This window comes from Myripristis murdjan, chromosome 2 (genome assembly GCF_902150065.1).
Source record: "Myripristis murdjan chromosome 2, fMyrMur1.1, whole genome shotgun sequence".
NCBI lineage: Eukaryota > Metazoa > Chordata > Actinopteri > Holocentriformes > Holocentridae > Myripristis > Myripristis murdjan.
In genome coordinates, this window is record NC_043981.1 from 12,079,780 (window position 1) to 12,105,788 (window position 26,009).

The window sequence follows — 26,009 nt, forward strand, 5'->3', positions numbered from 1 at the left end:
ACTCAACCCATTGGATCAGTTTTAATCCCTATCATCTGAAACAGAGATGCATGCCAAGGGAACCATATGGACATAAACCACCACCCCCCCGCCTCCATATCCACACACACACACACACACACACACACACACACACACACACACACACACACACATATACTGATGTTTTACACATAACACACGTTCCACCAACACACACACACTCCCTACACAGATAATGCCCAATTACACAGTAACCCGGATCACACGTGCAAGGCAGGGCGCATACAATATTTGCGCGCCACCAAAACGTGTGCGTGCGCCCGCGTGCCGAGCCACGTGCGTGAAACCAACCCATTTCCTACGGTGGCTGGGAGGGGAGGGAATCCAATAGGGCTAATTGACTCCCGAGCCTTTTACATAACCGCCAGGCTCTAAGTGGTGGTGTCAGAATTCCCCCAAGCGCTGCATCTCTCTCTCTCTCTCTCTTCATCTCCATGACTCCCTCCCTCTCCTCCTCCTCCTCCTCTCTGCACACACACTCTCCATCCCTCTCTCTCGCTCCATCGCTCCCTCCCTCCTTTCCTTCCTCTTTTCCGTCATCCCTCATCCTCATCATCATCTCCCTCTTCTCCCTTCATGGATACAAAACCAGCAATTCCCATCAGGCTGAAAAAGCTGCAGATAAAGGATAAAGGGAATGGTGATCACAGCACTTGTTCGTAGGACGGTTAAACGGCTAGTGGGGTGTGTTTCAGTGTGTGTGTGTGTGTGTGCACCCTGGATAAATATCGCCTCTCTCGTCTTTCTCCCTTGCTTATTTCATTCTTTAGTTTTTGTTCCAGCTCTACATTTCACTCGTCTATACAACTACTCACACCCTCTCTTCCCTTCATTTCTTCTCTCTCTCTCTTTCTCTATCTCTGCAGAAAGCAGGTGTGCTCTCAGCATCCATCTGTTACCATGATGGCGAGGGAGACAGGCAGTGTCCCCTGGGTGACAGGTAGCCTCAACCACAGGTATTCTCTATGGGGAAATACACACACACACACACACACACACGCATACACACCACAGCTTCTCAATCAGATTCGCATGTCTCATGAAAGAAATCAACACAGCCAAACACAAGCATGTTTTATACTTAATGCATATATATGTATTTTTTTTCATTTAGATAAGAAAATAATACACATACAATCCCATTTAAAAATAAAGAACCATATCCAAATATGGCCTAGTAAACAGAGGTGACAGAACACTTGCATCAACTTAAAAATAAATGAAAACCTTTCAATAACTCGGTGTGTTTGCGTCTGTGTGCCAGCGACTCTGGATGGGTGGGGTGTTTGCACTTCTAGAGCAGCTCGATTGGTTTCCACTGTGCTGCCAGCCAAGCTTAATTAATCTCAGTGGAGTGTCTGAAAGGACTTCAGTTATATTTTTATAATTGACTCAGGTCCGAATGACAGTGCACCAGAAAACAGTATTTTCAAGTTACCACAGAAAGTATATTAAACACATCACGCTTGCTCAAAAGATATATATATATTTTTAAATTGTATTCAATTGTGTTCGATTGTACCCTGTATTTGAGCATATTAGCAGTATGTTTATCCCAAAATCAAAAGTCAGCATTGAGTATTGTTCATGTTGGGTAATACAGCAAGGACAGAATTATAGCAGATGAGTAATGATTATTCAAAACCCCTTCTCCAAAATTAAGAAAAAAAAAAAACAGAGTAACATATGGTATGGAATGTTGTTAATTTATTTTGACCTTTTAACAAAATTTCAAATGAGACATTTGTTAAATTTAGAGATTCACTTTCATTCACTTTGATAAAAATATAGTGCTGTGGATCTAAGAGAGAAAAAAAGTAAATGGATTATGAAATTCTTCTGCATTCAGACAACATCTAAGAGAAATACTTGTGTTTGATCAGATGAAGGGATTACCGTCCAGTGGTGAAATGGCTTGTTTCACTTCAAATCAACAAACCTCAAAGTACAGACAAATATAACAGCGCAATTTTAGGCATGATGCTTTCTTTTAAACATTAATACCTCTTCAGTAACACCTTCATTTCTTCTTTACAAATCTTGCCATTGCTTAAAGTGCCATCTCTGATTTGAGGTTGAGGAGACATTCAATGAACATTGTCTCACAGTGCTACCCTACAGGTTTACATTCAACATGTTACAGCTGACCCTGCACTGCAAAGTCCTCTACAAACAGGAATCAATTTGTCGGAGTGTCAGATGTGCTATTTAGTGTGAAAGCTGAATTCATCTGTGTGTGAATTCAATCAAAATTTGAGTTTTTTTTTAACACAGCAGGAAGAACATCTGCTGGTGGCCATTAAATCATGTATTTTTGTAACAGAACTGAATAAAACAATTCAAACACACTTGATTGCATGGGCCCCAGCTCGATTTGGACTGCATTTACTACAGTGTATAGACACATGCTCATTGCCATAAGTGCACTTCTAGGACAGCGACTGGCACAAAACAAACAATGGAGGCGCCAACTCTGTCGCAAGATTTTCCGCTGCTTTGTGCATAGAAAGATGTTTTTCTAATGGAGAGAACGGATGACTGAAGAGCCAAATCACTTTTATCAATTACTTTAAAGTTAAGTGCACAACATCAGTATTGGCAGTGAAAAAGTGGTATTGTTGCACCACAGCAACAAAACCCTTGTTTTGCATACAAACAGCAACATAGGAAACATCTGTTTTGGACATAAGGCATGTTATGAACCATTGAAACTGTATGGTATGGCTACCACAGAGGCCAGGAGCTGAGGTGAGGGTACAGACATAATGTTGGGTTGAATCAGTGTAAAAAATACATGTCTGACTCATAGAGTCATTTTGCATGATACCTGCCACTCGAGCAGAATGGCAGATATGTTTTATGGAGAGATGCTCTAGCTAAGCAGACATATTAACACGTCAGCAGAGAGACACTTGTCTCTTGCTTGCAGGTTCCCATTGGAACCACATTAATAGATCAATAGCGAACCAGTTTTTAACATCTACTTGCTGGGCCAACACGTTTAAATGATCAAAAATTATGACATTGTAGTTCTAACCGGTAAAATGAGCAAATGGAGTTAGCTCTGCCCATTTTCTTGAATGGCATCTGTTTATCTGAGATCTGAATAGACCTGTTAAGCAAACAGTAATTAAGCATGTATCACATTATATATATCTATATATATCTATATCTATATCTATATATCTATATCTATATAGATATATAGATATATATCTATATATATGTATAAAAACTGTGTAAGTCCATTAAAACCACTTCTCTGAGGTATACTGATATGAAGAACATCTTTGGTTCACAGTAAATACATTGACACAAATGACTGCCTTGCTCTGTGCGATGCTTTTAAGAATATGGCTCTAAAATAAATTCATTCAGGTAGTGAATAGTAAAAAAGAAGTTGGAGATTTTTCAGAGACCACTGTTAAGATCGAAGAGTGTGTGCTGTTCCAAAAACTGACCCTAGTACCTGATAGCAGTTCATCAGAATAGAGAGTGAGACAGGTCCTGAAGGAAAAGAAACGACCCTTGACAGGTCGCACCGCTGCTCTCCTTTGCCACACCTGATTGGCTGGGGAAAATCCTCTGGGACGGCGTCGCTGAGTGTAATCAGGTCATATGAGCCTCAATGAGGTCTGTGATTGGTTCCTTGGGCTTATCGGTCAGTGGCAGGGTAAGATCGAAGGAGGGAGACGATTTGCCGGGGGGGAGGAAGTCCTCGTCAGGGCTGCACAGGCGACGGAAGCGCTGCAGGGTCACCGGGTCAAAGTTAGTCAGTGTTTCATGGAGCATCGCTTTACTTCAGAGCACTGAACTCATTCAAGCATTACAGCTGATCGATTCACTCAGCTGATAGCGTCAGTGGCTCATTGGCAATCAGCCTATTGGCCAAGACGACTAGTTATCCAAATACATTCATTCCAGCGGTCAACACTGTCGTTATAATCTCTCAGTTTCTGACATTCTGCTGATTTCATTCCATGCCAGTCTTGCAACTCCCTTTCATCATGTTGCCAAGCTATGATTTTACCATGACCACTGCTAAATTTCTGTACAGCACTTTTGTCAACTTTGGTTGTTTTTAAATGCGCTTTATAAATAAATTTGATACTTTGACTGTTATGTTTCAATGTGTGGGGGCCAATACTGCTCCCAGCGGAATTGCTATTGCTCAATAAATGGTTAATTCCTTCAAATAAGTCTAAAAAACAACTAAAGCATTTTCAATGCTACATTCAGCACTGGGCAAAGACCCCACGTTAGCCTTGAACTTACACCTCTGTTAACTCTGTGGGCTTACAGTCGTTTCACACTTACAACTTAAAATATGGGATGGCCCCACCCTTATCCCAGGGCTTAGTAGGCCTTATTCCAGACCAGCTTTTCGAGGGTATCCCCAAAAAGTCAAGGTTAAGGTCTGCAGAGTGAATCAAGTTCAGTATGAAAGCAATGAAAGGTTGTTGTTTAATCAAAACTGTGCTAAAAATGTTAGGAAACACAAGTGTGAAAGGGGCTTAAATGTCCTTGCCCATCTGAACAAGTCTTTGATTCTAGTAGTGAGTCTTACAAATCTTATTTTTCTTGAAGCAGGCGTCACTTTCTTGATCCCGCGGCCTTACTTTACCTTTGTTTCAAAATATTGACATTTTTAAGACTTAACACTAGATCCAATGCTAATAATGTGGACAGCTGGTTTACAGCGTCCAAGACACTATTTTGATTTTTCTTCCCTTTAGAAGCATATGTGCATGTATGAGTAAACCCGATCCATCCATGAAGTTAGTTTTCCAACATCTTTAGTACCATAAATGTATTTTTTGAAGTGCTACTAGAATGATGAACTGGGGTGTGTGTTCTCTAACCTGCAGAAGGGTCCCTGGGGTGGTGGCTAGGGCGTAGATGGCCCAGATGGGAAGCAGGGAGACGGAGGAGAGGGTGAGCACCCATCCCAGGGTGGTGGCCCAGCCTGGAGCAATCAGGCCTTTCCCCAGGCTCAGTGGAGACCAACACACCAGCGAAAACACAAAAGTACCCTGCAAGGACAACAAGACACAGGCCCATGAGTTTCAAACAGGCCTGGGCAATGACTGAAAATGCAGATCCCATATCAGTTTAAACTTAATCACAGTAAATCGGTTATCAGTTTTCAAGTTTTCAGTTTCTGAACTTGTCAACATGGAAAAGGTCCTGAAACAGCATTTACCCCACGAGAAAATAAAACCCTCCACTGAATTCAAGACTGTTGTAGCAGTCTTGTTGGGCAAGATGACCCTATTGTAGAGTGCTGAAAACTCTGAACATTTACAAAACACATTACTGTATGAAGAAAATATGCAGATATCAATCTCAAAATAATTTCTGATAGTTATCATGATATTAATAGTCGGCAAAATGATCAAACATTGTCTCTCCAAGCAAAATCAAAGACAGTGTAAAGAAAAAAGGGATTCTTGAGGCCGCAAACACACTGATAGATTTTGGTTGTAAAACGGCAACTATCTGTGTCCACACATGCATTTTAAACATTAAATGGTGTAAGCTATGCTACAAATAAGAAGATGAAAGCATTATCCATCACCAGAGGAAGTCATTGGTAATGGGACAGACGTATCCACATAAAAGGATGAAATCACAAAAGGTATTGTTTTGGCTTGTCATGCTCTGTCAAAGCTATGTCTGCATGAATGTATTAAAACACCTCTGTACTGGCTCGTCCACATTATAACACATCCCTGGCGTTTTCACAGTGATACGTTGTTGGCTGCAAATCCAAAAGTCTGCGTTTTTGCGGCTCAAATATGCTGGACCAGTGTGGACGCTAAGCACAAACGTAGCAAATGTTCTGCATCTTACAGCTAAAACATATCAGTGTGGCTGTGGCCTGAGAGAGGCAGACAGACAGAGAGAGAAAGTTACACAAGAGAGAATGTATGAAAGGTAAACGAGGGTGATAAACTGAGAGACAAACAGAGGGAGAAATTTGTATGGAATCATAAATATGCCCTTTTGCACGATGTATGGTATTTCACAGCAACCAGACACCAAACAGTGTCAAAGAGTGTCAGAGCGTCAAGCCGTGTCAAAGCAGGTCGGCAGTAAAGGGTCACTCACAGTGCACACAGCTGGGGTCAGGTATTTCCAGCACAGCTTGAAGACAGGCAGTGGGTTGTAGCCAATCATATCCCTGATGTTGGCGCTGAATCGCTCCGGACCTGTGGGCACAAGAGGCACGACTACGTTTCGTGTGGGTTTGGTTTTGGTTTAGTTTGATTTGCTTTGGTTTATGACTGCCTTGTTATTTTTGGTTGTAGTATTGACCACCTTTGGTTAGAATAACATTTTATTTCCAGTATTCACCACTTTATAGAGGAAAATATGAGGGATTTGAGTCCCTACGGTAGTTTCAGTAGTATTAACAACAATAGAGGCAATAATGGTATTTGGTAGTAGTATTGATTTTCAGCCACAGAGCAGCAGCATTAGTATTAGTAATAATTGTAGTGGTAACAGTAATAAGAATAGTAGTAAAGTCTTTAGTGGTAGCAGTAGTAATGGTCGCACTAGTTGTTACAGTCTGTAATTGCTGTATTTTAGACGCATGTTGGATTACTTGGCTTCCTGAATGACTAGGTGCCCTCAGAAACTCAATCCATGCTGGTTTTGCTGACCTGATATGACGAATACAGCTAAATCATCATGAAATTGTCATTGGCTTACCATCACAATGCTCACAGAAACACAAAGATTGTTTCAAGAGCTATTTATGGTTAATTTATTGTTGTTTTCCCAGCTACAGTCACACAATTCACATAAAAACATTATATAGCACACCGTGATCCTGTGAGTGAGTGAGTGTCACTTAAAGCTCAGAGAGACTTTGCATTTTAAAAACACAAGTAGTTACAGCGTCTGAACTATTGCCAGATTGTGAGCAAAGGGCGCAGCATGGCTCACAGCTTCAGTCGTAATCTACGGTGAAATTTTGCTGCCAATAATCGAGGGCAGAGGAGTGTGAGGATATGCGAGACAAGTTTTAAAACGTTTGAATCCAACGGTCATAAAAAGGGAAGAAGCTCTGCTGGAGTCCTGACCGCTGCCTTACTCAGTCCACTAAATTAAAGCTCCGCTCCTCATTTCTACACTGATCCGCTCTGAGAGTCATAAAAGTAGTTTTCCTTAATACTCCATATGCACAGACACAAACACACACACACACACTCTCCCTGGTATTGTGCAGCCCTGAACATTTTACCATTATTTTCACCTTGAAGTTGTATAGCAAAGCCACTGATCACACTAGCTTGTGTCTGAGTCATGATAGCTAAAGCTGCTCTACTCATGCTAAGCAATGCAGCTGGATGCTCTCAATATTTTCTCAACTCCTTTTCGTTTTTTTTTGTTTTTTTTTTACAAGCACAGCTCCAGGAATAAAGCTGATAAGTCACTGAACTAAGTATTCCAGGACTTCTTAACCTTCTTCATAATGGGATCTGCAGCGAGTGGCTCATTAAAATATAACAGCACTCTTGTGATACCGTTTTTATCATGGCACTAAATGAAATGCTCAGCTCTACCCTCAGATGAATTACATTTTCAAGTAATTCTTTGTTTTGTCAACAATCAGAATCAGATGTACGGGGTTTACCGGTGTACACAACATCGTCTTTCAAATGCTTTCTTTAAGTCGTCTAAGGCGCTTATTGTGTGTTGTCCTATATGACACAGTCCACCTATCTTGCACATAAACAAACCACGAGAAGTATTTGCCAATACTATACAGGCCGAGGTCTGGCCGGGATAGGGGCTCCCTGGGGTCGCCTGGCTGAGACTGTGAGGCGACAGGGCCCGGGGCTGATTTAGGGCCAGGGGGAGACAGGCGGGGCCTGGCTAACAGCCAGTCTCTATACAATGGTGGGTAGCTATAGACACCCTAATATACTGTCAACCGGCTCTAACTGGAATGCAGCGGACTGCATGGATCAAACCTGAGGAACTGCATTTGTTGGGGGAGTGATAAAAGTAATTCAAATGAATTTATGGCACTTTTATTTTGTACATTTTCCTGATGTATAATGTTTCCCACAATACCCACAGACAACACACATACATGTGTAAGTACGTTTATGTCCTGCATACTTGTGTGTAAGTAGCTACACACACACACACAAAAGTATCTTTCAAACCTTAGATTTTGAGAGCAACATAACTAAGCCTCAACAGAAGAGCAGGTGAAGAGAAGAGAAGAGAAGAGAAGAGAAGAGAAGAGAAGAGAAGAGAAGAGAAGAGAAGAGGATTCGAACCGTAGACCCAGCCGATGGCCAGAGACTGGCAGATGGAGAGGAGCAACAGACTGGCTCCGCTGCAGGAGAAATGATCATATATCTGGAACACATACAGACCACCCTGGAGAGAGAGGGAGAGAGAGAGAGAGAGACATGTAGAGACAGAAAGACACACACACACACACACACACACACAATGGGGGAAAGAATTTTATGATTCCATATCTTAAAAACCAAACAGACTATTGGAACACACTCATTTCTCCCCCATCCCAATCCAGCTCTAACCACACTCCACTCACAGGCCAAGAAACACACAACCTAACACACACACACACACACACACACACACACACACACACACACACAGAATCTATCGTGGACGGAGCGTGACCTACCGGCGTGACCATGACCAGTCCTACCAGGAAGCAGACGATGCAGATGAACAGCAGCAGCAGTTCTCTGCGCCGGCCTCGTCTGATCAGATGGGGGTACAGGTCAGTCACTGACGTCATCAGCGCCTCCAGACTCACAAACTGGACAGCAGAAGGACACGCAGGAATGTGTGTGTGTGTGTGTGTATGTGGCTCTTTCACCTGCTGCGTGTCTATCTGTGCATGTGGTAATATAATAACTGGCATAACATATCAGGGTATTCAGAGGAATCTGTCAGCATTGGTGTGTATGTGTGTGTGTGTGTGTGTGTGTGTGTGTGTTTGTGTGGTTGTGTGCAGGTCAAAGGGAGCTTGTACTGCGTCATTGTCTGACGTCATCTGTCAAAACCACGTCAAATTATCAAAGTGGGTTTTTGTGTAATAAATGTTGATTACGTGACTAAAAACGTAATGAATGAACATCTTTAAAAGTAATCTATCAAAGTTATTTTGTGTGTATGTGTGTGTGTGTGTGTTAATGCCTGACCTGCGTGTCCAAACCAAGCATGATGATCATGAGGAAGAAGCAGACAGCCCAGAGTTGAGGTAAAGGCATCATGGCTACAGCCCTGGGGTAGGCGATGAAGGCGAGACCGGGCCCTGAGAGGAACACACAACCACAGGAGAAACACAATAAATATAATTCAATAAATTCAGTAAAACATACGATACACAAGAGAGGACAGGACAGAAAAATAATGACGACACACAACAATACAGCAGGGCAGGCCAGCAAAGTGATTTAACACAACACAAGACAAGTGTGACGGATGTGACACAGCAGGACACAATATGGAATAACACAACACGACTTATTTTTAGTTTATTTTTTATCAGTTTTATTAGGGGCTGGGCGTTTCCCTTTACCATGTCAAGGTTAGCTAGGTTGGCCTTCTCGGCAAAGCTTTTCAACTGGACTTTTAGATTAGTGGGATTTTTCCCCTTGAGAAATATTCCACATATTTTATCACCTTCCCTCCACAAGGCAACGTGCTCTTGTCTGAGACACAGTCATATTTAATATAATCCCAAATGGGACACTTTCCTATGACTCTTGCCGCCACGATGCCAGGCGTGGACAGATTGGCAACACGGACGCGCGAGGTGCTTGCGTGTGCAGCCGCGCCGACAGAAGGATATTAGCCATCTGCTGGCGCAAAACTGGCACGGCTAAAAAAAATTGGAGGATGGATTTCATATCCACCCCAAATACTAGGTTTATGTATGCAATAAAACTGAGACGAAAGAAAAAAACTAAAGCTTTCTGTATAATTTTAGTTAATTTTAATTAGTTTTGTAAATGCACAATACAGTTTCAGTTGTTTTGTTTTTTTTTGCTTCAGTTAATGAAAATGTTTTTTCACACCTAGTTTTCGTTCTTCCATTAGTTTTCGTGAACGTGAACGAGACGATACATGAGTTTATGTAACTGAGCACCCACAGTATTTTAACACTAATATTAGATATAAATTATTAACATATGGTAGAGTTTACACTGCAGAATTGAAAAGGAGTTTGATCTTGAGTTTGATTTAAGTATCTCTTAAGTTGCCTCTCTTACACTTATATTACTTGAACCAGATGACGTTAAAGAGGTCTGTCTGCATGACTTTAGTATCACTGTGACCTTCTTTGTTGTTTTGCCTCATGCACTCTTCCTAAACAAATCATCTTCACGTCAACTGAGGAAAATGTTGTTTGCATGTGTCACCTGACTGGGCCACCTCTGATATGTCGACGCCCTGCTCGTGGGCCATGAAGCCCAGGACGGAGAAAATGGCAAACCCTGCAAGGAAACTGGTGCTGCTATTCAGGAGGCACAGCAGGTAGCAGTCCCTGGGAGGACACACACACACACACACAAAAACACACAGCACAATTATTTCGCCATTATGGCAGGACGCAGCTTGAAAGAATGCAGGTGGAATTAGTGGAAACAATTTAAGCTATGCAACACAAAATGAGCCAAAACCATCTCGATGCATTACTTCCTTTGGAGAACCTGGCCATAATTCAATACATTTTAGAGCCAACAGAATACGATGAGGTTTTGATAAGATGCCTAGTCTCAGTACTGTCTGGCTCTGGCCTGCTGTGCAGAAGACAAGGGGTAATTTCTGGGCTCTCTCTGTGTTTGTCTGTGTCTATGTGAGAGGGTGTGTGAGTCCTAGAGTGTGGGAAACATGGTGAGAGGGCTTTTCTTTAAGGTGGGGCCGTATCAGTGTGTTTTCTCTGTCAATTCCAGCCATTCCTTCTGGAAGCTATCTGACCAGTGGGAGCTTTCGTCCGCTTCAACGACAATGGCTTGTCTGGAGTGGAGGGTCAGGAAAAGCTTTATGCAGTTAAATTTGCTTTGGTGTGAGTGTGTGTGTGTGTGTGTGTGTGTGTGTGTGTGTGTGTGACCAAGTGCCTACTTATGGCAATCATTGTTGAATTTGTTGTAGCTGCCCAAGGCCGTCAGGCTCCCCAGACAGATTCCATAAGAGAAAAAGATCTGAGTGCCTGCATCCATCCATACCTACAGAGAGAGAAAGAGAGGGGGAGAGGGAGGGAATTTCTTTTTTTTTTTTTTTTACAACTTCATTTTTTATTGGTTTCTATTTCTTTTCTTTTTCTTTTCTTTCTTTCTTTTTTTTTTTTTTTTTTTTTACAAAAACCGACCATACAAAACAAGGGATAACAGACAGAGTCATCATAGGTAAGGTGAAATGCTTGACATCAGGTGTAACAGGAAACTGTGGGAGGGGAGAAAAGCTGGTTTAAAATGCAGTATCCAGATCAGGGAGTCCTTTATGTCTATGACTGTCCTTCAAGATCGTAAAGGTCCGTAACGGTCCATGGTTTTAATTAGTGCAAAGCTAGGGTATTCCAAAAGGAGGAGGGGTTTTCCATTTATTCCCAACCATTGTGGTCCATTGTGTCGGCCTTAAATTACATAAGGAAATAAAACAAAGTTCTCCAGATGAGAACTTTTCTGTAAATAAGGAATCACTTCAGATTCAGATAATATTTCAAGTTTTTCACATTTTCTAGTGGCATGTCTCAAGGAAAAAGTGAGTCGTTCCATATTATGAATTTCCTGAATTGTTTCTATCCACTCAAAGATTGTTGGAGACACATGACAGAATTTAAGTATAAAGTGCAAAATGAGACCAAGAATACAAGGGATGACTAAGGACGAGAGTTTGGTGGCAAATGTAGAAAAGAGAGAGGAGGGCTGAGCACAGGAGAGAGGAGAGGAGGGGAGTGGGTCAGTCGGAGCGAGCAGCAGGGTGCCAGCATCACAGCGTGAGGCTAACAGAACAGAGTGTCCTGCATTTAACTTCCTGTCTGTAGTTGGGGGCCGCTCACCGTCTTCTGCTTTAGTGGATGGGACTTGGGGTTAAAGGTGAATCAGATACTGCCAAGCTGTCTGTCGTGATGATATGTGGCTCTCAGAAAATTTACTCAAACCCAGTCTGACACTAATCCTCGACTGAGAGCAGTATGCAGACATACTGCTCTCAGTCAAATTAGCCTTTGCATTTGTTTTAATCGCATTAGAGCAGCACTGGATGTGTGTTGTTTGCTTCAGACCATAGGAGTGCTTAAACATTTGCACAAGTGCAGGAACAGTACTTGAGAGTTAATTTGTGATTGACAACTTTCCTGACGCCATCTGAATGTGCCGATGTGGGCAAACCCCACCCATCTGGAATTACAGGAATGTTAAAACAAACACTGGGAATTATTTGCAAATAGCATTTGATCCACGGCTGAGAGGAGGAACTGGAGCACTCACCCTGCCCTCACTTCCACACACGTCACCACAAAGTACAAAGAGTCTCCTCTCTCTGATATTAACTTAATTCACAAAGCCTGGCACTTTTGTAACTTTGCCTTTCTCTGTCATTATCAGTATGCAGATGGAGTTATGATAATAGAGTATCAACCAGTTGGTGCAGTTGCATGGGCTTTATGTGTAAACTTAATATGTATGTAAATTTTGCATGGATTTTCATACTTTTAATACAAGTAGAGCAAACATTTATTTTGCACACCCATTTGTGGATCAAATATAAAACTTATGAAACTATGTGCACAAACATGTGTACTCAAACTAAACAAAAGGAGGACACATGGTTTAAGTAAGACCATCTCATGCCCTCAGTGTAGGAATTTATGACCTTGAAGGCTTTTTCCTCCTCCTGTGGCCGTTTCTACACTCCGTAACAGCTACAGGTAAAATTTATGTTTTTGTAATGATTCATCGAGAAAAAAAACAAAAAAAAACCATCTTTGATTCTGGTCTGTGGCACATCAGTCATGGCGTCCTCTATAAATTATGTAAAGTATACAACAGGTACAACAACTTTTTTCAAACCTGGTGGTCTACCAGTTGTTTTTTTTTTAAACTACGAAGTAATTAACGCTCTAGGAGGAGTCCAGGAGTCCTTGCCAAGGTCTGACTGCGTGCTCACCAGTGGCTGCTAACAGGGAAACCCACCTACGTGAGCCGCCACACCACCTGAAGAATGACTGGAAGAATTTCTGTTGGCGGCAATGGAGATTTTTTTAATAGTCGATGGTCTAAAAGCATCTAAAGTGTCTGTGCAATGTTTGTGTTTAGCTACCTGTGGGTCTGCCAGGCGGGTGTGGTTGGGTTTTAGGTAGTAGACGATGCCCTGGGCCGCGCCGGGCAGGGTGGCACCGCGCACCAGCAGCACAAACAGCATGACATATGGGAAGGTGGCTGTCAGGTACACCACCTAGAATGTACACAGCATCCAGGGATGTGGTCAGGACGGCACCAAGACAGGAAAAAGCGATGAAAAAACAAAACAAAACAGGAAACAGGAAAGGAATCTCCATTACAAATGAATGAGAGTCGTGTGCTTAAAAAAGGATGAATAAAAGAGAAAACTTTGAGAGGCGATATTTTTGAAACATTTTGTGCGACTGCCTCTTGACAAGTGCAGTAAAGTACATGACAAAGTCCTTTTTACTTAAGTTACAGTCAAACAATTATTTTCAATTTAATGCAGTTGGCAACACATCCAGCCTCTTATTTCATTGGCTGGCCACATGAAACAGTTCTAAGACACAAGTCTTCTTGTGTTTTCCAGCCACTCAGTAATTTTGGATTTCCCAGCAATCCTATTTTGTTGTTTCACCAAAGAAAGCACGAATTAAAAAAAAAAAAAAAAAAAAAAAAAAAAAAAACACTGTCACTGCTCTGGGACTCATTCTAGCTGGCTTCATGTTTCTTTCAGGCAATTAAAACTAGAGCCTGACCATTGCTGAATATTGGGGGATATCAATATCAATATCTGGGGGCAAATCAACTTCCAATAATGATATACTGGCCTCTATTTCTTTTACATAATTAAACCCCACAATTGTACCAAGGATTAGTGATCAAACAGCTGTAATATATGTCTTTTAGACACATATTACTTCTTCTACACAAACCTTTTGAAAACATGTCCTGTTTCAGTAAAAACAACTAGTTTACAACTACTACAACTTCAGAATGTTTTTTTTTTTTTTCACCCAACATATATGCCAATATTGACATTTCTATGGTGAGCCAATATCAGCTGATAATAAACTGGTCAGGTTTTAATAAAAACTCTTTGAAGAGATCATGGTAAAAAAGTGATCATGAATAAAAAAAGACAGTAAGGGTGGTGTGGAGGACATCCCTTTAAATTCTTGCTACTAAATTACAAAATTTTCCATTTCCTTGCTCCTTCTGTCAACCTAGAAACCGTGATGCTCTTGAACATGGATTGTGAAGGACACTGTCATAATGCCACAATCTGAAGTGGGATTTAACCCAACCTGCGTTCACAGAGAGTGTGTGTTCTGCTCTCACCTTGCCGGTGGACTTGACTCCCTTCCAGACACAGAAGTAACAGACGAGCCAGATGATGGCCAGACACAGAGCCAGCCTCCAGCTGACCGGACCCAGCTCGTCTAAGTTGCTGGATAGATGGAGCACCTCACGCCTAAAACATGCACACAAACACCACACAAAGACACACACACGCTTATAAAAACATCACTGTTAATGCCTCACAGCCCAACAGGACCGGACTGCAGCTGCAAAATCAATAAGCTCACGCAAAACACTAAAAAAACACAGGAAGAAGCAAGGGAGCAACGCTTACTCCCAAAACTCCATGACTGGGGAGGTGGCATTCTCAGGCAGGCTGCTCCCATTGGCCGTCTGGTGGTCAAACAGGACGCAAGCATCTGCAGCGCACACACACACACACACACCTTATTTACCCCTAAAACATTTACACAGGTGACCACAAAACCACAAAATCTGCTTTCATCCTCTGACAGTAACTTTGAATACTGTATCGACTGATACAGATTAATCTGGCAAATCAAAAACCTTTTCAGCTTTCCAGTTTGTAAAAGGTTTTGTTTCCATGATATGAGAAATGTCACTGCTGAAGTGCCCTTGAGTAAAACGCTGAACGCAGCAGTTCCAGGGCTGCTGCTGTTGTGATTGACACTGACCTTTAACCTCCACTAAATTTTGATGGAGGGCACTGGGGACATTTCCCTTCAGGGGTTAACTAAGCATTTGATCATCATTATAGTTAAAGTGCAAAGTATAGCACTTTAACATCATTATGTATAGATACAAAGTCAACTTAGAGTCATTACTATAAACACTGTAAAAAACAAGACCGCTTCAGAAATAACTCTTCTTGCTTCTTCACTGCATTTTACATTACATGTCAATGGGTTGGACTTTTAAAGCTTGAACTTTTGGATGTTCAGAATCCAATGTATTGCTTTACAGCCCAAACAAATATTATTTTCTGGCACAAAATACAAACAGCGGCTGTTTTCCCAGTGGAAACACAGCTTAAATTTGCAAAGTGTTTTTGCAGTGGCAAGAAACTTTAATAGTTTTCCCAGTGAAAAGTTACTTAAAGTTTCTTGCAGTTTCTTTTAAGTTTTTGCGTGTTTTATTCCCCCAGGAAGACAGAAAGTAACAGGGATTATGGAAAATGTGTGTTTTACAATGCCACTGGTTAAAATCATTTCCACCATGGTCTCATTACACGCAAGTATTATGATTTATTTGAGAATGACACACTGATGTTTAAAAACGATGGGTGTCGTGTATCACCTTTGACAGAGATGAGATACAGATCAGCTTCCAGATATCACTCTTTTCTGTCAGGTGAGTCTGGGTGTTACTCACTGGTGTTCCAGGTGTTGTTGCAGTGAGACCAGGGGAGCTCCGCCTGGAAGCTGTAGGCCAGGTAGAAAAGCGCCCAGGCCAGGATCACGATGTAGTACACACAGCCGTGCAGGATCATCATCTGGCTGGCGTAACCAAGACCTACAAGCACACAGACACAGGCTGCGACGGTTAAAACACATACAAACACAACAAAAAAGAGGATTATAGGGAAAATATTGCATTGCATCATCAGAGCATAGGAAAAATATCTTACAGTGTTATGATTATACCTTGTTAGAAGTAACATATGCTTCGCGATTTATTGGCATATGAAGAACTGCTTTAAGCATGTTTATCTGAAATGTGTCTCACGCAACAGTGAGCGTCAGGTGATGAATAAGTATCTATCTTAGTGTAACTTTTTACACAAAAGCAGAAGTTTGAAATATCAGAAGTATTGTTCTGTAAAACCTGCTGTGGCCTCAGACTCATTTATTTCACTGTGTAAAATGTTGACTATCAGAAAGTTCCCTCTTGAAAGAGAAAACCAACTGCCTTGTTGTCTCTCTCTCCCGTGCTGCATGTAATTAACACTAACTCATTGCATCTGAATTGAGAATTTTTTTCTGAGAGTTAGCAACTTTCATACAAAAGATGATTTTCCATCACAGGATACATACACACACATACACACATAGATATTCTATTACGAGACATCATAACACACAATGTCATTAGCGGTTCCAAGTCACTTGACTTTCAGATGAAAACATCCATTTGTTGAGGCACGCGCCATTCAGCCCACACAGACTTTCATTAGGAATGAATGAGTGTCTCATCAGGCTTCGAGTGGGTCGAGAAGCGAAGGCCGCCTGCCTTGACAAACGGCTGTTTATATCAACAAACCAAATGTCTTGGTATCGTTTTATGAGACTGAGGTCTTTAACACATAAAAAATGATCATGTGAAACGTAAAGACGCACTTCGCGAACGTTTGTCTGTGTAAGATATGCCGTTAGTGGATGTAAAACTGGCAGTACAACACAGGAGAGCCACAGCAGAGACTGTCCCTGAGTGAACACATGCCCTTCACAACTACATGTCAACACAGAGCTGGTAACTCTTTGTGCATGTGTGTGCATGTGTGTCCTTGTGTAATGTGCATATGTTTTTATATGCATATGCACAGCTGCAGGCCATATGGACCAAGGGGCAGAGCAGCTGTCATGAGCCCAAGTTCAGGTTGTGTGCACACACACACATACAAAAATGTCATGGAACAGGTTTAAATGAAAGAAAACAAAACCTGCAATATCAGTCCTTTTAAGTCCACATGCAGTTTCTCTGTTTACAATGTGTTTGCCAGGTGGCCCTGCTAGCATGCTGCCCACCTTAGCTGCACCTGCACATGAGAACGACAAATCTGATTTACAAGAGCCATCAATCTGACAAAAACGAGTTTCACTGCCACATTTTTTGCCTCCCCTAAACACATGGAGCCTTCAGAGCTGCTTCTCCATTCACATATTTGAAATGTTTGCCAAGTATGGCCTAAAGGCTGAGAGTGCAGAGCTTTAACTGGAAGGCTGCCCACTGGAATTAACAGGTAACTGGGTGGGGAAGCGAATGACCAACACTTTCCCTTCCCTCAGCAGCTTCTATCAACGTGCCCTTGAACAAGGCACCTCTGGTCTTGTTAGCCCAGAGGTACCAGATGACCTGGGTTCAAGCCCCTTGGTGACAACCAATCACCTCACTGACACGTCCTGAAGCAAACCCTGAATCCCTACAGCTCCAGAGCTGCTCTGTAGCTCACCTCCGACCTCCTCACAGAAAACCTCCCTATAGGGAACAATAGTCACATTCCAGTTTTTTTTTTTGTTGTTGTGCAGATGCATTGTTAGAAACAACAGTGCAGGATTAGAGAATAGGCAACACAAATATTGATAAAAAGAAAACTGATGAAAAGTCCTCATCTTCTTAGCCTGTGATGTCACTGAAGGCCAAGCTCAAGTCCATGGCCTCAATGAGTGTGACCTGAATATGAGGGTTAACTGCACTGTAAACTTTCCACTACCATGCTAAAAAAAGCGTCTCAGCCGGATTGAGTTATGATGATATGAGGATAAGCACATAGTTGATCTTCTTGGCTGGGCTTGGACCTGCTCCTGAATCGGTGCTCTACAGTCTCACAGAGCGTCATTGTCCCATTTGATGATAAAGCTGGGCAGCTGTTGCCCCTGTATACAGTAGCTGCCGCCAAATATTTTGAGTCAACTGAGAAAAAACTGGAATAAGCACAAAAACTGATAGTTGAGTTTATGTGATTTTCTTCATCAACCGTACTCACGGACAACTTATGTGTTTATTCCATGTTTTCTGTCAGTTGAGTCCTAATGGTCCACACTTGGCTGCTCCCAGCTCTGAATGTGTACTGCTGTATGACTTTGAATCTGGCTGGTGCTAAAGAGGAGTATGACTGCTCAGTAAAAAACATTCACTGAATAAAAACCTGTATTTAAAATGCTAGAAATAAAGAGACACAGAGTACAGACTGAGTGATTACTAAAATGGACACAGAAATAGCGAGACCCTCAATCAGTGCAGAGACAGTAATGATGGTTTTTGCTCTGACTGGAGTGCTGCTCTTCTAAATTGACAAACGGGTCATAGGTCAGTGTGTTGATTTGGTTTTGTCTTTCTGCAGCGAGGCAGCATGGGTGCCGGCCACCGCTGTTTGCATTCATACCGTTTATCCACCAATTATTCACTGCATTCCACCTTTAAATAAATATGACTGGGGCAAATGACAGATCAAAGTCCTCCTTGATGTCCTTGCTGTCTGTGCGGTCTCGCTCACTATCCAAAAGAAATAAAACTGCGGGGGAGATGGAGTATACCTTATAGGTCTACCAAAAGATTGCAGGCACAGTGTTAGTTTAAACAGGAACCTTGGAGTTTATATGCATACTGTGCATGGTTCATATTTTTGAATAAGCCATTCCCAACATCCAAATGCTTCATAATTTCAACTGGCCTCCATTCCCAAAAGGTTTGGATTAGCTGGGGTCTTGTGTTTGACTCAAATAACCTCACACAGTATTGTTTTTTTCTCTTAATGATGCCTCTTATCAAATCAGTCTCACCAACCTCAAGCTGATGCATGACCAAGATCCTTTGTTTATATAGCAGGACACCACGAGAACAAGACACTCTGACTGAACAAGACTGAGGCGTGTGTGTTTTTGGTGCGTTGTGCCAAGTTTTCTGAGTGCAGTCAAATTATTTATGCTGATTTTGCACTGATGTGTCCTCATGAAGAAAAATGAAAACAGTTAAAGAGAGGGAGGAGGTACAGAGCTAAAAGACAAAAAGAAAAGCAGAGCAAAATGAGTTTTAATCAGTGCGCATTAGAGAGAAGCTTCCAGACTGATTGTGCTGTCAGAGATGCTCGTGAGGTTGAGAGGTGGATTAATATTTCTGAAAACCTATCAGCACACAGCGCCACAATCTAATAACATTACACTGCCATTTTTTCTCAGGTTTTTTTAATTCAATGTGTGTCTACAGCTTGTGAATTGTATTTTATTCTTATCTATCCCATTGCTTTGGCAGATATATTGGGTACTGTGCATAAGGTTTTAAAGGAAAATTTAAAAGGACCTTTTTTCATTCAGTATTCATTTTTTCTTATTCTATGTTTTGGATACCTGACTTTTTTTATTCTCTGACAGAAATGTCTCATTTTGACATCAAGTCATCCCCATGAGGGTAAATGAAATGCAAGGCACACCACCAATAGCTGGTTTTAAAAAGGGTTACTGGGTTTTATGGTGGAATTTTCCTTTAAGAGTTGTGGTTTCATTGCTAATTGACTTGCCATGCATTTTAGCGATTTCTGACGAAAATCTTGACAACTTTCCACTTGATGTGCATGGTAGTGCATATGTGTGTGTGTGTGTGTGTGTGTCTGTGTGTGTGAGTACCTCCAAACAGCGGGCAGATGGTCCGCCAGGCGCTGACCCCTCCCAGGCTGGTCCACTGTCCCAGCGAGGTCTCCAGGAGGAACAGAGGAATGCCACACAGCACCAGGAACAACAGGTAGGGGACAAAGAACACACCTGGACAGACACACACACACACACACACATTGTTTGTATATGAAAAAGAAAATTTCTCACACATTTTTTCTAACCTGATCACAATTGGCGTAGTTAAAAAAAAAAAAAAAAAAAAAAAAAAAACTCTGCCATCTTTCATTTGATAGTCCCCTACATATATTCAACAGAACATCATTTGATATGGGTAAAATATCAACAACAGGTCAGGAGAATGTCAACAGCCATAAATTATATTTCAACACCATATTGACATATCTGTTGATATTCTGTTGTATGTTTTTGCTGGATTTTGACAAACGTGGATGTAGTCGATCCTTCTGGGTGAGGACTTGTGTCAAGCCGTCTGTTTGAGCGAATGGGCAACAGGCCCACACATTTTATGACCAATCACAGCGCTGGTGGCGTATCTTGCCCAAAACACTGGAAGGATCCATAATAATGCTTTACAATCATGTTGTTGAAATCTAAATTATGACTTATAAATATTTTACTGACCTCTTGTCAATATTACCATTAACTTATATCAGTTGATATTATGTTGACGATATACAGTACTGTGGACTATCCAAAGAAAGTGTTAACAAAACTGGTACTGAAATTTGTTGCACGACCATGAAAATCACAACTCCTCTAGGAAATAAATATTAGAGTTGGCAAGCAAGCCTAAATTTAATCCATCTAAGCTTACACCTAAAGTAAAGTCTTGACCTGACCTGACCTGAACCAACAAAGAGGTGAAGACCAGCATCTTTGCACTACAGTCTGACAGAGCATCATTGTCCCATTTGATGATAAAGCTGGGCAGCTGTTGCCCCTGTATACAGTAGCTGCCGCCAAATATTTTGACTCAACTTGAGAAAGAAAATGGAATAAGCACAAAAAACGATAGTTGAGTTTGTGATTTTCTTCATCAACCCTACTCACGGACAAATGTCCTAACTAGGGATGATTTTGCTACATGCATAGAAATACAAGAAAACATACATGCACACACGGCATGATAAAGAATGTTTTCCGCGAGTGTAGTGAAACACATAAAAAAACATAAAAACCAGGGATCAAACAACCCTTACGGGGCTGAGAAAGTGAAAGCAAAAGAAAAAGAGAAAGACAAACGGCAGCTGACAGATGGAGAAAACCAAAGGAACAGTGGCAGAAGAGATAATGACAATTTACAGAGAGATAAGGTTGTTTTATATTTTCAGCTGCCTCTCTCCCAACTCTCTCCCTAGCTCCCACTGCCATCCCAGACGCCGTACCTCCTCCATTCTTGTAGCAGAGGTACGGGAACCTCCAGACATTGCCCAGGCCGATGATCTGCCCTGCCACAGCCAGCAGGAACTCTGCCTTGCTGGCCCACTGGCCCCGAGCCTGCAGGGCCTCCTTGCCAGCCTTGCTCCCCTTGGAGAGCTTCCCTCCCTGGGATCCATTCAGGAGTATGCCGCCTTGTTCTGGAGCTGGGTTGTCGGCCATGACTGCGGCTGGCAGAGATACACACACGCCTGAGGAGTGAAAAAAGACAATGAGAGAGAAGAATTAGAAGCAGTGAAACTAGCAGGCCTGATGTATAAAAATAGTGTAGTACTGAAGCGGTTAGATAAGCCACAAAGAGGAAGACAAACCTCAAGGAGGAGTAAGTATAAAAGTATCTCGCTCTCACTTCAAAAAAGAGGCATGGCGCTCAAAAAGCAGAGCAGTTCTGTCACATTGTGGCAGGATAGCAACCAGAATTAAAATGTCTTCTTTGACGGTTGGTTCAACCGCCTGACTTATCTGTGACGCACCTCTCAGGGACAAATTCATGTGGGGGTGGGTCCTTTATCTGGACTGTGCAGCCTCAAGGTTAGTTTTCCAAAAAACTAAGATTGAGGCAAGCACACACTGTGATCAGCCACAAACCATAGACTGAGGAAAAGATAAAAATACAAAGATCTGTTCAAGCGTTTGCGTGTGAGGTTGAGTAAAAGTAACCAGTTGCACAAGGTAAAAACAAATGTCGGGGCTTTCAAATGGTAATAAGTGTGTGTTTGAAACACAGATGGAGTATTATTACTATGTATCAGACACAGTGAATGGTGGGTTTCAAATAATTTCACTAATATTCAGGGTTTAGGGATTTGGCTGATGCTCTTGTCCGGATGACCAACAATAAGCAAGGCGATCTTTTTCTTATCCTTTTATTACTTATTTTTAAAAAGTTATTTGTGTGTAAAGACAGTCCTGGAAACCGTTCAACGTGGGAGATCTGAGGGAGGACACATTTCTGGGAATAAGAGTTTATTTACAAAAACAGATGCCATTCCTGGAAATGTAAAAAAAAAAAAAAAAAAAAAAAAAAAAAAAGACCTGCCTGTTGTAATTGATGCGTCACACTACATTCTTTCTAAATCCAAAATCCAGAATTTGTCATAAAAACCAGCACCGCCTTTTCATTAGTCTACTGTTTTACGGCTATTTGTCACGGTTAATACAAATGAACTGGTCATGTATTGTACTGAAAGCGTGTTTCATGCAGTGAGGTGGATTCTAGCTAAATTATGATATTCTTGTAATATTCTTGTAATTCTTGTGTATCTGTGGTTCAAATTCAAATTCAGATTCAGGTTTACTCAGAGCCCAATCTCATATGGAAGTGGCATATATTTGCTCTTTCGCTCTCAGTATTTTATGGCTTTTGTCTTGTTATGTTTAGTATTGTGTCTAGACCTGACACTTTGAAATATAAATTACCTCCCCTATCACTCCAGTATTTTTTTTTTTTTTTTTTTTTCATTTGGTCTCCTGGTGCTCAGGATGTGTCCTTGCCTCTGGTGGCCTCATCACATGACATTTTGCAGCCCTGCTGTAACTTCTCACCTCCAGCATACAACTCAAACATGTGACACACTCAAGCTTGCTTTTGCCCGTTTCTATTTTATCTGCCTGTTGTCCTCCTGAAAGCTCATTTCAAGGAAAAGGAAAATGCTTCTGAAGGTGAACTTATGTCAACCCTTCACGTGGTCCACTGTTGTCACATGTGATCTGTAACGTAGCGGCAGTAAAACCAGCTTATACAACCTCGGAAATAAACGAGGAGAGCGAAAATATCTGAGCACAGACGAGGTAAAAGCAATGGAGGCTACATTTTGCCTTCACTTTAACACACCAGTTATAACACAGCTAAGATAGCAGGCGGTACATGTGTGCGTCTTCGCGGAACTGGACGGCAGAGGCGTGGTTAAAAAAAATTCCCACGAGCCGCTATGAATACCATATTTAAAATAAAATTAAAAACATACGCTTTTTTAAGTCATGTTCAAGCCTTAACGGTTAACGACAAGCTCGTACGTGAGGGTAAATGACAGCGAGTTAAAATAACAAAATAACAGCGCCTACCTCCGCGTTTCATGCAGACCGCCGTGCCAGCCCCGTCCCCCCTGTCCGGCTGCTCGGATGGTTTGTTCCGGGGGGCAGCGCTCTGTCCCCCTGCCGCACACCGGTCCTCTGCGTCCAAACCAACCTGGACCAGCACTACATGCTCATGTTAACCCAGCTAAGAGAGAAAAGGGGGGTGGGGGTGGGCCTAGGTGACCGTGTGAGACACTGCAGTGATGCTTGAAGGATGCTGCAAGCTGCAGGAAGTGATATCACACGGGTGCTCGTGCCCTTGTGACTGCGCGCGTGCTCTACTGTAACAGCATGAGCCCCCCAAAATGACTGTCACTATTATTAGTTAGTAGGGTCATGATGGTGATCTGCTTTTTGATGAGATAGGGATGATGAGGTATGTGCATTATGTCTACATATGTGGTTTTATTTTGCAGAATTAATATGCACTTATTTAGATATAATGCACTTTTTTTTTTTTTTTTAATTTTAGATTTCTTATTTATTTTTCTGCTTTGAATAATCCAATTCATCTCTTGAGAGTTTGAGTAACTGCAGCTGACCCAGTTTCCCCTCATGGATCAATAAAGTGATTCTGATTCTTCTTTTCTTTATGTACCTAGTTTGTTGCTTGGCCACAGCAGACCTCATGTATGAAGCTAATATCAGCTATGGGCATAATTCGATGATTTTCTATACATTTAAAAAGCCAGAGTCTTCTTAAAGTGCATTACTGTTATGACAAGAAAATCCACCGCTTTTATAGAGGTGAAGCCAACGATTTCATACCGGAAACAGAGGACAGTTTTGCATAAAAACCTAACTCAGCTGTTCAAACACCGGAGGCCAATGTCATCAAATTGTGCTTAAATTTAATTTGTTGAAATATCTGTCTCTCTCTTCTCCAGTTTCTATTGTATTTCCTTATTTGTTTCTCGGTAGCCGGAGAGACTGATATAGGGTTTCGGGTTTGTTGGGCTTGTAAGTGTTATTGTTATTGTTAATATGTCTCATTTGTCAGAGCGGATACCCATTCACTCTGACATCTTTGATATGCTTATTGTCCACAATACTGGTGTAAAATCCATAAAAGGAAAATGATCTACTGAATTGACAGTCCAAACATGCTGCAACATTGCTGAGATCAGACACGTGGTGCTCAGCCAACTACAACTAAATTAGTGCAAAGTGAGCAAACATGGTTTACAAACTGATGGATCGGCACGCCACTCCTCCATTTGACAGCTGTTTGAACAGCTTTCCTGCAGACAGGTGCTGGAATAAACTGAAGTCTGTTATGTTGTTAACCAGCTCACCTTACTGGTAATTACTTGTGCTGAGACCGTCAACCGGGTTCAGTAACGGATGAAGAAGCAGTTCATTTATGGACAAAACTTTAAATGGAAAATTGCATTGGAAGTTGAAAGACAAAAGCAGCAAGATGTCAGCATATTTGTTGCCATAAACATACTGTGGATAGCAGAAGCTAGCTCTTCCTGTTAGAAAACAAGTACATAAAAAACATGTCAGACCAGATTAGGCTGACTGATGGCCTTCCAAGTTTCTGGTGGGCAGTGCTCGTGTTTTGCTAGTCTTAACTAGAAATGGTCATGGTAAATGAGATCTCTGCTGCTGGTAAACTAACACCTACACTAACAGGCTACACCAGATACCTTATGCAAGTCATGCAGCTAAAACCCGCCCATTGCTTAGAGCAGCAGAATCACCATAACGTTTTCTTTTTACGGACAATTTTAGAAAAACAAATGTTTTACCTTCTTGACAGTTTCGGCGTGAATCTTTCGCCTTCATCAGAAGCGTCACCAGAATGTTAGATGGTGACGTGCCTTATCAGCTGGTGTTACGGAGGGGTGACCTGTCTGTCAAATTTGACAGGTCGGTCACGCCTCCTGCTGTCAGTTCGCCTCCCTAGGACTGCGGCCCAGGTGTGCGACAGCATGTATGCTCCCTCGTCCCGGTTCATTGTCCTGCTTGCACGACAAGCAGGACAATGCAGAATCAGTTTGGCTGCTCTCGGCTGTTTGTTTATTTTGGCAAGTATTCCTATATTTGCATGCTGGCTTGTTGACTATATCAAACAAAACCAAAACCTACTGTTTGTTTCAGTTACATGAGTTAGCTCTGGTCAACGTAGTGAAAGACAGATTAGGAACAAATATCAAGACAAGAAAGTTGGTAACCTAAATTTGGAAACAAAGTTGTCTCACCATCTACTGTTACAGTGCTGAATTCTTCAGAGTCAGCATAACGTTTTTTTTTTTTTTTTCTAGATATGGCTGTATCAGTTTGCAGACAAAAAATAGCACAGAGACCACGCCTTTTCACTTTCTGTTCTTTTGAGACTGCTAAATTGTAGCCTACATAAAGAAACACAAGTTAGCCATTCAAGTCTAACGATTTCACTGAGGGCCTTAAGGTAGGGTGACCGTATTTTCAAACCCAAAAATCAGGACACTGAAATGTACTGCATGCTCATTCATGTGTACATGTATCCACTTAGGCATGCACCGAAGGTGTTTTCATCAGGATGAGAGACTGAGCACACCTTTCA

The 26,009-nt window shown here is 41.7% G+C and overlaps 1 protein-coding gene across 3 annotated transcripts in view; it reads right to left on the bottom strand.

The window, feature by feature from the left end:
* Positions 1-1,138: 1,138 nt before the first annotated feature.
* The window catches only part of LOC115372793 (sodium- and chloride-dependent GABA transporter 2-like), a 37,803-nt gene continuing 12,932 nt past the window's right edge, over positions 1,139-26,009 (bottom strand). The window contains exons 1-15 of one of the 3 annotated variants that reach the window (XM_030070931.1): positions 23,447-23,490; positions 21,331-21,573; positions 19,937-20,071; positions 15,969-16,109; positions 14,911-14,995; positions 14,616-14,748; positions 13,372-13,506; positions 11,173-11,276; positions 10,470-10,594; positions 9,246-9,358; positions 8,723-8,860; positions 8,343-8,445; positions 6,154-6,254; positions 4,905-5,075; positions 1,139-3,789 (exon numbers count right to left, since the gene is read on the bottom strand). In XM_030070931.1, the coding sequence (XP_029926791.1) occupies positions 3,652-3,789; positions 4,905-5,075; positions 6,154-6,254; positions 8,343-8,445; positions 8,723-8,860; positions 9,246-9,358; positions 10,470-10,594; positions 11,173-11,276; positions 13,372-13,506; positions 14,616-14,748; positions 14,911-14,995; positions 15,969-16,109; positions 19,937-20,071; positions 21,331-21,573; positions 23,447-23,459 (1,878 nt within the window). In that variant the 5' untranslated portion in view covers positions 23,460-23,490 and the 3' untranslated portion in view covers positions 1,139-3,651. Of the gene's footprint in view, positions 3,790-4,904; positions 5,076-6,153; positions 6,255-8,342; positions 8,446-8,722; positions 8,861-9,245; positions 9,359-10,469; positions 10,595-11,172; positions 11,277-13,371; positions 13,507-14,615; positions 14,749-14,910; positions 14,996-15,968; positions 16,110-19,936; positions 20,072-21,330; positions 21,574-21,693; positions 21,891-23,446; positions 23,491-26,009 lie in introns of those variants that run through there. The other 2 variants (XM_030070946.1, XM_030070940.1) reach the window with 2 other exon arrangements.